This window comes from Eptatretus burgeri, unplaced genomic scaffold, assembly GCF_056783735.1.
Source record: "Eptatretus burgeri isolate ZD-2024b unplaced genomic scaffold, Ebu_testis_v1 Ebu_testis_scaffold_3182, whole genome shotgun sequence".
Taxonomy (NCBI): Eukaryota; Metazoa; Chordata; class Myxini; order Myxiniformes; family Myxinidae; genus Eptatretus; species Eptatretus burgeri.
The window spans coordinates 65,479-76,442 of record NW_028225131.1 but is presented as its reverse complement, the minus strand read 5'-3'; the positions used below and the strand labels follow the sequence as shown (position 1 = coordinate 76,442).

Below are 10,964 nucleotides of genomic sequence, written 5' to 3'. Positions count from 1 at the left end.
TGATCGAGTTTGGCCACCGTTTTGGATAACAGGAAAACCTTTTACAATCTTCTCTCAAACCGCTGAACTGATCGAATGCGAAGCTTTCAATTTGTGATCGATTTCCCACGGAAAACATTATTTGTTAAAAATGACGTCATCAGTCATGTGGTATGGCAGCCATATTCAATCGCAAGAACACCTTTAAAAACACCTTTTTCTGAAACCACTCAACTGATCAATGTGAAACGTAAAATATATGATCGACTACCTCTGGGAACATTTCATGAAAAGAATCTGATCAGAAACACAATATGGCTACCAGGTGAGGTATGGGAGCATGTGTCGGATCAGTGTGTCACTGCGTCCACTACTATGTGTGAACATCTTTATAGCTGTGTAGGAACTCTGGGAAGTGTTTGAAACAGCAAGGTGCTTACCTTGGGGAGGCCTTTTTTGGTTGCTTCATGCAGCTTCTTCAGCGAGAGGAGTGTTGGGGGTGTCAATTATTGGCTACCCCTCCCATCCTGGGTGGAGTCTCGAGCTGAGGTGATGCGAATCCCCGCCCATGTTCGTGGTTGAACGCACGAAGAACAATGGAGCCGGTCAGAACGAGGGGAAGGTGCAAAAATAAAAGAAAAACCCTATCAAAGTAACTCACAGCGCATTTACATTTAATCACCCATTAGACAAGGGAAAGGAAACTATCTATAAAACACATACTTACCAATATAACTGAGCAATAGGACCTGAATGTTGTGTGTGATAGGTTTCCAAATTCATAACAATATATATTGTTACGGTTCTCGGAACCGAATGCAAACAACAGATAGTTGTCCTGAGTCAGTTATTCCATTAATATATGTGGTTAGGTCCCTAGCTTTTGTCTAGTGGGAAGACGAGGGAGTGTGTTGCGATGGGCTATTCGTGAGGTTATCAAATCATTTTTCCCTTCCATTCCACTTCCCACTCTTCCTCTTTTCACTGCTTAGGTAAATTCATCTCGCTTGCTATCCTCGTTTCGCTGGCCACAGTGTACCACCGTCAACCCGCTGTATCTGAAGTCTCGTTTTCTGAGGCAAAATCCCGAGGTTCGCTTTGGAAGCTGCGCCACCATCCACCTTCCCAAACCCAGACACGCACGGCGTGGGTGGTTGTTGGGAGATTGAAAGGAAGAAGTCGTTTGTTGTCGATCGAAAGGAAGAAGTCGGTGGGAGTTGGTTGAAAGAAGGTCGAAGGCGTGAGAAGTCGGTCGGAAAGTGGAGAATTGAAGGAGTTGTGAAAGTGTTCCTGCGGCTTAGCTCTGCCTACGTCTCGCCTCAACGGCCCGCCGACTGTACTAGTCCCCGCCAACACGACCTCGACCAAGCCTCTTACCTGGTCCTGTCTACTGCTCCATTCTCGGCCTTGGACTCCGCTCTTCTCCACTCGAGCCCCCCTGCAGACACGATTATCACTCGTGCGGCCGTGGACCGAACTTCACAACTTTTGTTGGGTGCCGCACCACGGAGCATCCCTCGCTGGCTGCAAAGGTTCCTTTCACAATTGGGTTTACTTTGTCTGAGAGTGTTGGCGCCTGTCCGTTAAGTAAGCCTGTTTAAGATATTTTATTGTTGCTTTTGTTAATCTCTCGTCATGTCTGCACTGTGTCTGCTTTTGTAAGTTGCTTGTATAATTGTCACACCCCACACCTCTCTCATCTTTCCCTGCATTACATCCCCAATAAACCTTTTGTTGTGCCACATGCTTTTCCTCGCTTATTGTAAATAAATAATAATTGTAGAAATGTTCCCAGCTTGCCTTTGTCTTTTCCTCCATTGGTCCAACATGGTTTGGGTCAAAGTTTAGCCGGGTCTATATTCCCAACAATCCGTTCCTTCGAGTCGGTACGTCCTTGGCAGTGCCGCTCCGCTGCATCCGATCCGGAAAGGTGATCCGTAGTTGGAAGTGATCCGGTTCGGACAAGGAGTACCGAGGGCGCGGTTCCCTGGTGGTTAAACCGCGTGGTTAATTGGGTAACCTGATTCGAGAGAGGAGGACCCAAGGTCGCGGTTGAGTTATTGGCGTCCACGATCGGTTAAGTGACCCGCCGCGTCATGGAATTATCCGGGAGCGATGGTCGACAATTCCGGGGAGTCTGGTAGGAATCGACGTAGCTTTCCCCCACCTCGTGGTCTTCTCACCCGACCCCGCCGGCCCACAACAATATACATATGTATATCCGGTATATATAATTTTTTTTGTTGGGCCCGATATGTTCCACTGGATGTAAGATACATGTCATGGGCCATGCCGGGGCGTGGGCATCGACAATGATGTCAAGGGCCGTTCTGGGGTACGGGTGGTCAACGATATCACGGGCAGTGCCGGGGCACGGGTTGTCGGCGATGATGTCACGGGCCGTGTCGGAGCGCGGGTGGTCGACGATAATGTTACGGGCCATGCTGGGGGCATGAAAGGTCGATGATGTCACGGACAGTACGGGGCGCGAGCTGTCGACGATGCTGTCATGAACCGTGCTGGAGCGCGGGCGGTCGATATGTCGTCTCTGTTCGATATACAGGAGTCTCTGTTCGATATTCATCCCTCTCGATTTCCTGGTGTTTCCCTTCCCTTTGCTGGAGTTTGACTTCCTGGTTTCTTCATTCAGCTCAGAGTAAAACTTGATCGTGTTTTCGTTGGTTTCACTGTCTATGGTGATGGTGATGTTCACTGTTGAGCTTGCGGGAGTATCTGTTCAGCCTGAGGATGTCTCCTCTCAATTTGTTTGTGTTTCTGTTCGTGTTGTTTGCCAATCGGTTCAGTCCGTAGTACAAATTGATGGTGTTTCAGGACATGTTGGATAATTGGGAGTAAGATTTGTTGAGATGTACTCGGGTTGGGGGGTAATCTTGGTCCGATTCCTGCTGACTCCATCACCTATCCTGAAGGACCAAGCATTTAAAAGAAGTGTCAGGTGAGTCAACAGTATAACATCAAAAACAAACTTCTCATCTTGATAAGAACTGTTTTCTGTTTCCTCTTGTTAAAACACAAAGTATTTGTATTTATTCGCACTTCCTCCACATCACCCACTCTCCCCCTCCCCCAACCTTGTTAACTTTTTCGATTCTTCCTCTTGTGCTTATTCTATTCGACCTCTTCCCGTATTTATATTATTTATGACTTCCTGGAAAGATATTGGTGGTGGTTTCGGTGAGGGTGATTCTTTCGGTGCTAAACTTGGACAGGGTGATCCTTTTATATCTGGTTGAGAGGGAAGAGAACATTTGGGGTTTACACCCAATGAGACACCGCGTCCTGATTCAAAGGTGACTCGGCACTCGAATCCTCCCTTGGAGAACAAGACCTTACTGTAGTCCCAGCGCCTCCTTCGATGACTTCGTATTTTGTTTTCACGAAGATGTTGTGTTGGATTCCTTGTCCAATTTGCAGGCATTTTTGTTCCATCTCCCTGGATGTCTGATCGATTTTCTCTTGTCTCTGTTCGTCTCTCCGTCGAGATTCATGAAAGATCATTTCACCTCCGAATTCAGGTAGCTGGTGTTTCAGAACAGGTAATGTAAGTAGGGAAGTGTTTGCCAGAGACGTACCTGGTAGAGGAGTACTTGGATTGACCCCGTATTTTGTGTGCAAGTTTGAGGTTTTCTGTTTCATTGCTTGTTCAATTCGCCGGCGTTTTTCAATGGAGGAGTGTGGTCTCTGTTCGGTTTCCTTACATATCAGTTCCATTCTGCATTGAGATTCCTGTTGTCCCTCTTCATGAGGGAGTTTGGACACCTGGTGTTCCAGTACAGATGGTGTAAGTGGGGATTTATTTTCCTGAGACGTACCTGGTGGAGGGGAACTTGGATTGACTTCATACACGGTTGGCAAGACGAAGGTTTTCTCTTGGATTGCCTGTTCAATTTGCAGACATTTCTGTTGGATCTGTGTTTGTCTGTTTTTGTCTTTCTGTAAATCTTGCTGACGTTTCTCTACATCTTTGAGTTTGTGCAGTTGATCTTTCAGAACAGAAAGTTTAACTTTGCTTGTGTTTTTCTGAGACGGACCTGGAACAGAAATACTTGGATTGACTCTGTTTTTTGTTTGCAAGATAATGTTTGCATCTCGGATTCCTTGTTCAATTCCAAGGCATTTTTTTTCGATCTTCGTTTGTCTCTTGTTGTCCTTCTGTAAATTATGCTGACGTCTCTCTTCATCTTGCAGTGTGCACAGTTGATCTTCCAGAGCAAAAAGTTCAACCAAGCTTGTGTTTTTCTGAGACGGACCTGGTTGAGGAATACTTGGATTGACTCCATATTTTGTTTGCAAGGTCAAGGTTACGTCCCGGATTTCTTGTTCAACTCCACGGCATTGTTTTTCGATCGCCATTTGTCTGTTTTTGTCGCTCTGTAATTCTTCGTGACGTCCCTCTTCATCTTGCAGTGTGCACAGTTGATCTCGCAGAGCGGAAAGTTTAACTTGGCTTGTGCTTTGCTGAGAAGGAACGGGTGGAGGAATACTTGGATTGACTCCGTATTTTGTTTGCAAGGCAAAGGCTACGTCCCGGATTGCTTGTTCAACTCCAAGGCATTGTGTTTCGATCTCCGTTTGTCTCCTTTTGTCTTTCTGTAAATGTTGCTGACGTCTCTCTTCATCTTGGAGTTTGTGCAGTTGATCTTCCAGAGCAAAAAGTTTAACTTTGCTTGAGTTTGCCTGAGACGGACCTGGTTCAGGAATACTTGGATTGACTCCATATTTTGTTTGCAAGGTGAAGGTTACCTCTTGGATTGCATGTCTAAGTTCAAGGCATTTTTTTTCGTGATTCTGTTTGATTTTCTCTTTTCTCAGTACGTCTCTCTGGAGAAGTTCACGATATCTCCTTTCACCTTCTTGTTTGGAGAGCTGTCGTTTCAAATACATGGCTGTAAGTGGGGATGTGTTTTCCTGAGATGTACCTGGCAGAGGAATAGTTGGATTGACTCCGTATTGTGTCCACAACATTAAGGCGTTTTGTTGGATGACCTGTTCAATTCGCTGGCGTATTTCATCAGACGTCTGTCGTCTCTGTTCGGTTTCCTTGCAAAGCTCTTCCCTTCTGTGTTGAGATTCCAGTTGTTTCTCTTCACCTCGGAGTTTGGATTGCTGGTCATTCAGAGCAGGTCGTGTACCTGGCGATTTATTTGGCTGCGACGTACCTGGTTGAGGAATACTTGGATTGACTACGTATTCTGCAGACAAGATTGAGGCGTTTTGTTGCATTACCTGATCAATTCGCCGACGTATTTCATCGGACCTCTGTCGTGTCTGTTCGGTTTCCTTGCTTATCTCTTCCATTCTGTGCTGAGATTCCAGTTGTTTCTCTTCACCTCGGAGTTTGGATTGTTGGTCATTCAGAGCAGGTCGTGTACCTGATGATTTATGTGGCTGAGAGGCACCTGGGAGAGAAAGAGTTGTTCCAAAGTCTGAGGCTTTTTGAGAGATTGCCTGTTCAACTTGCAGCTGTTTTTGTCCGGTTCCCTGATGTCTCTTTTCGATTTCTTTGTGTTTCTGTTCTCTTTGTTGGAGTTTGACTTCCTGGTCTTTTTGTTCAGATTCATCGTGTTTCCGTTTGATTTTCTGGCTGTGATGTTGAGATTGTGAGAGTATCTGTTCAGCTTGTGGATGTTTCCCTTTAATTTGTTCGCGTTTCTGTTCGTGTTGTTCGCCTATCGGTTCAGTCCGTAGTACAGGGTGCTGGTGTTTCAGGACATGTTGGATAATTGAGACTTGGTTTTGTTGAGATGTACTCGGGTTGCAGGGTAATCTTGGACCGATTCCTGCTGGCTCCATCACCTTTCCTGAAGGACCAAGCAATGAAAGGAATCCAAGTGTCAGGTCAGTAAACAGAATAAAATAAAAAACAAATTTTTCATCCAGAAAAGAACTGTTGTCTGGTTCCCCTTGTTAAAAAGGTAGTAAGAGGGTCATAAAGAAATAAAAAGGAATTCTGCCAACTCACAGAAAACCACGTGAAACAGAAAGGAAGGGAAATGATAAATTAAACAAAAATATTTTTGGCAGGAAGACGAGTCATTCGCCAGACAACGTCAACACTGCCTTGTCACATACATTTATTATGTACAATGATGCTGAACATGCACCACGAAATAACTACTATAAACTAAACCCATTTTAACCCTTTCGACAGATCCATACCACGATCAATATTAATTGATGTATTTTGGCTGTCTCTCAAGGTTGTGGATGAGTTTACACAAAACTTGGTTATGTGACAAGAACAAGTCGATTCGATTTGGGTTCAGGACCGAATTCAGATCCGGCTGATGAGTGGGATACAAAACGGAACCTGTTCAGCCTGGTGGAGGTGTTCCCTCTCCCGAGTGTCATGAAACCTTGTTTGTTGTTGTTTTCTTTCTGTTTCCTCCGTCCTAGAAAAAGAAACACAATGAAATTAGATGGAGGTGGAGGCCATTCGGTCCATCATGCCTGTGCCACACCAACACCAACAAATTTATCAATACCGGATGAAAATTGATGTTGGCGGTTCCTTTTCAGGGTCTCTGCCAACTTTCTCAAAGTTTTCTCTGTTTACTGTGTGTCTCCAGTTCGGTCTTGTGTTAAAACTTGTGCTAATTGTTGAGTTTTCCTCGTCTTTTCATCTCGTGTTACCTTGAGGCCTACCCTTCTCCCCGTTTGTGTTCGTGATCGTGTTTATTGTATTTTCTCCTCATGAACATCAGTTTTTATTTTTTCCACATTTCCCTCCTATCCCTCTCAACTGTCGAATCAAATCTGTTTCTGGTGTATATTCCCCCTCCATCCCCTCCCTTACCTCAAATGGCCGCACTGCTGATACGGCACGTGAAAAAGCTGAATGCCTCATATCTGTGTTTGTTTCCTTTCTTGTGTCCGAAAAGGCTGAAGTTCCTTTCATGTGTCCAAAATCATCGCTTTCTGTACCCACCTGACCCAGTCACACCCAGGTGTCCCTGGACTCTGTGTCCTTTTCTCCTGACAAGGTGGAGATTTGCTGTCAAACCTCGACTCATATTCGACAACCAGTCCAGATGGCATCAGCCCACTTGCCCGATAACCCTGCTCTGCTCTTGCTCACCCTCTCTGTTCTATTCACCCTCTCATTTGCCCAAGGTCACCTGCCATCTATCTGCTTGGAAATCAGCAAACATTACTGCCCTGCATAAAAAAGGTGCAAAAACAGATCCCTTTCACTGCAGAACAATCAGCCTTTCTGCCAGTCATCAACAAGGTAATGGAATCCATCATCGCTTCAGACATTAAATCCTTCCTCTTCTCCAATGGCCTGATTTCCGATCATCAATATGGTTTCTGACCAGCTCACTTTTCCCTGGATATGATGCTTCTGCACTCCCAACAATGGATGGAGTACCTCAATGCCAGACATGAAATCAGAGCCATATCCAGACATATCACGTGCTTTTGACACGGTCTGGCAAAATGCTCTGCTCACCAAGCTCTCTTTCTCTGGTATCCAAGGCCATCTCTACTCATGGCTCGCAGACTTCCTCTCCTGTCGCAGTCAACGTGTGACCCTAAATGGAGTTCTCTCATTCCCCTCTTCCTATCCAGGCTTGAGTTTCTCAGCACAGCGTTCTGGGCCCTGTTCTTTTTCTGGTTTTCATCAATTATCTCTCCGATTCTCTGGAAAATCCTCTTTATCTCTTTACTGATGACTCCATCCTCTGCCGTACCATCTGTCACCCTAAGATCGGCGAGCAGCAGCTTCTTCACTCTCTGTAGATCTGGATAAAACCACAAACTGTGCGTCCACATGAGACGGGATAGAGGGGTGGATTGAGAGAGAGAGAAGAGAATGGATGCGTGAGGAGAAAGATCCCTAACCCAACCGTGTAAAGGTCTGTATGTGTAGCGTGTACCTCTGTGGGTTGCTCCACCTGAGCGTTCCCACTTCGTAATATGGCGCGTTATCTCCTGCCTATATATTCGCCAGGGCTCATGGCAACGTGTACTGGTCCGTCTGGCTCCACGGGGGTGGCAGGACATCGACAGCACGGCTGGGAGTCTTGAAGGATGGCATTCGCCTCAGATCAGGTCCTCGAAGAAGAAGAAGCTCTCTTTGAAGAAGCGCACTCTGGACGGCAATCACAAACAAATAATTTTCTGAAGAAGAGGGAGGAGGCTCTAACGGCTCCGTGCTACCCCTATTATATGCCCCAGGCGAAGGGTGGGGCGAGGACCGGAAAGTGACGTGCTGTGTCCCAAATCCTGTTCCTCTTTTGGGTCACAGAGGCCCTCGCTACGCACTGCCAGGTTTTGGGACCGGAAACCAACTCAGATGCCTCTCAGCTTCGGCACGGCTCAGAGCTCCTTACTTAACATGGAGCATGCTCCCTGAGCTGGCACCCTGGCCCTGAACGTGCACCGAGTGCAGTCTGAATGTCGGATGGCAGCGGAATTTCTCCGCCACCCACAGGCTTCTTCATGAGCCAAAATGGACACCCAGGACCCGAATGGACGTGACGAGCCGTGTCGCGGCGGGTGAAATATTTGTATACAATCTTAAAACGTCTCCAAAACATCCGATTTTTACCAGAATTTCGACAACCAAGTGTTAAGCGTCCCAAGTGATCACAAAAACCGAAGACGAAATTAAAATCGGTTAAAACGAACTCGTAACATCGACCGAAGCAAAAATACTCCATTTCTCCACAGGAATTTACGGAATTATTTCATAAGATTTTATCAAAGTCATAAAACCATAATATTCGGCCATCCACAAACAATCTTTACACCATCCTACGGCTTACCGAGTCAGGCATGCGACGACAAGCTTTATTGGGATGAAAAATGACTTTTAAACACCATCTTTATCGAAAACACAACGCGGCCTACAACTCGACAAGGCGTTCTGCGCCATGGGCGCTAACACTGAATTTTTAAAAACAGCCGTAACTCGACGAATTGACACACAAATTACGCCGTACTTACCTCGATCTTCCAAACTCACGCTCTGTCAACAATACCTGTGGTAACTTTTTTCGAGTTATCATGTTTTGGATGTTTGACCTTTGACCGATTTTGACCAAAATCTAATCAGAGCTTGCCATCACCGTCCTGAATCACTTGGTGTAATTTGATATTGGGAGCTTCTTCCGTTCTCGAGTTATCGTGCCTACAAACAAACAAACAAACAAACAAGCAGTCACAGACTGAAACTTACGAAATTGTCAACTTGACCTCTGACCTTGTCTAATAAAAGCTTATTTCTGAAGAAAAATATTTAGATTTCGTAAGTAACAAGCAGTCATAGACTGGTACTTACGAAATCGTCAACTTGACCTCTGACATTGTCCAATAAAAGCTGTGTCTCGAGAAGGTTGCGACGCAAACCAGAAGTTTCGACGATGATTCTGTACCAAACCATCAAAAATCGAATGTTTGACCTCAGTGTAAACTTGACCTTTGACCGATTTTGACCAACATCTAATCAGCGCAAGCCATCACCCTCCTGAATCACGTGGTGTCATTTGACATTGGTGGCTTCTTCCGTTCTCGAGTTATAACTTTTACTTGGATGTTTGACCTCACTGTGACCTTGACCTTTGACCGATTTTGACCAAAATCTAATCAGCGCTAGGCATCACCCTCCTGAATCACGTGGTGTAATTTGACATTGGCAGCTTCTGCCGTTCTCGAGTTATCGTGCCTACAAACACACAAACAGAGGATGGAAGTGATCAATATACTTACAAAATCTAAAGATTTCGTAAGTAATAAATACAGTGCACAAGGAGGTGAAACTCGCTGCACATAATGTGTAACACACGCAGAGTAAAACGAGTGCTCATTTACATAAGCAGAGTGTCTTATAAATAAAGAAGATAGAAGCACACCTGACACAAGGCCGAGGCCTCAGATTCTGGCATGCTCAAGAGGCTGTAAGGTCAAAACGAAACATCCCAGAAAATTTGAAAATAAACAAGAGCACGAGTGAGCACAATATACGCCCGAACAAGAAGGTATATACAGAATTGTGCAACGACATGGAAAACAGCATCCTAGTTGCCATGGCAACCACTTTCGATGACGAACGTATGTCGCGACACACGTCTCCACAGTCTGTACCTATGTACCAAATATTAAACGTGAAAGTTGAAAACTTTGGGAGTTGGAGTGCGGACAGGAACGGACGGACGGACAGAGAGACAGACAGACAGACAGACAGAGAGACGGACGGACGACCGGTATCACATAATACGCCCGATATCCATACCGGGCGTATAAAAACACCGCACCTCATAAAGACACATTATTAAAAACACCTCACGACCACATTATTAAAATATATATATATATATATATATATATATATATATATATATATATATATATATATATATTGTTACGTTTGAGGGGGGGGTATGCATTCAAAGGGTAATTAGGATGTTTAATTAGGTATGCCATGCTGTTCGAGTTTACCAGGATCTCGATGTAATAAGTAGCAATTCAGTGGTGATAAGTTGTCTAGTAAATGTTCATTTCCTCAAGGGGGAAATGATAATTGTCACGTAATTAGATAGGGACACGGGATAGGGTAAGTGTGTCTGCGTAAACCCCTTTTAGTAGTCCCTGGAGGCTGGCCGTGACGTCACAGGACAGTGCTGCGGATGGCTCCACCCCGTGATCACGATTGGCGGAAGGCGACGGCGGTGGGCCAATAAAACGGCTCGATTGGAAGTGACGAGGACCAAGGATAAAAAGGTTCTGTTCGGGGTCGAAAAGGAAGAGGAAGAAGATCGGGACGAAAAGATCGTGTTTTTTTGGTGTGGAGGCTGTTGCGCAGGAAGCGTGCTTGTTGTTGCGCGGATTCGATCGTGTTTTTCATCGTGTCTTGGAGCCTTGCTGAGCCTCGTGTCTCACCTTGGTTGGCTCTGGGGTTCTGCTGACTCGGAGTACGGGGTCGAACGGCGGGCGGACCTGCCTCCCTCTCCTGCTCGCAA

The 10,964-nt window shown here is 45.6% G+C and overlaps 2 protein-coding genes across 5 annotated transcripts in view; both read right to left on the bottom strand.

Annotated features, from left to right (window-relative positions):
* Positions 1-3,251: 3,251 nt before the first annotated feature.
* On the bottom strand, positions 3,252-6,447 carry LOC147006379 (uncharacterized). Of its 3 annotated transcripts, none has more exons than XM_085868969.1 (2): positions 6,311-6,447; positions 3,252-5,801 (listed from the first exon to the last, which is right to left on the bottom strand). In XM_085868969.1, exon 2 carries the CDS (start codon positions 5,791-5,793, stop codon positions 3,256-3,258), a length of 2,538 nt encoding a protein of 845 aa, XP_085725095.1. In that variant the 5' UTR covers positions 5,794-5,801; positions 6,311-6,447; the 3' UTR covers positions 3,252-3,255. The 3 variants fall into 3 exon arrangements, with proteins under 3 accessions (XP_085725095.1, XP_085725094.1, XP_085725093.1); XM_085868968.1 differs by having other exon boundaries at positions 6,301-6,435; XM_085868967.1 differs by lacking the exon at positions 6,311-6,447 and adding an exon at positions 6,160-6,296.
* LOC147006378 (uncharacterized) overlaps positions 6,257-10,964 on the bottom strand; it is a 57,181-nt gene continuing 52,473 nt past the window's right edge. Inside the window, exon 4 of one of the 2 annotated variants that reach the window (XM_085868966.1) lies at positions 6,257-6,392. In XM_085868966.1, coding sequence (XP_085725092.1) covers positions 6,348-6,392 — 45 coding nt within the window. In that variant the 3' untranslated portion in view covers positions 6,257-6,347. The remainder of the gene's footprint in view (positions 6,393-10,964) is intronic. The other variant, XM_085868965.1, reaches the window with a different exon arrangement.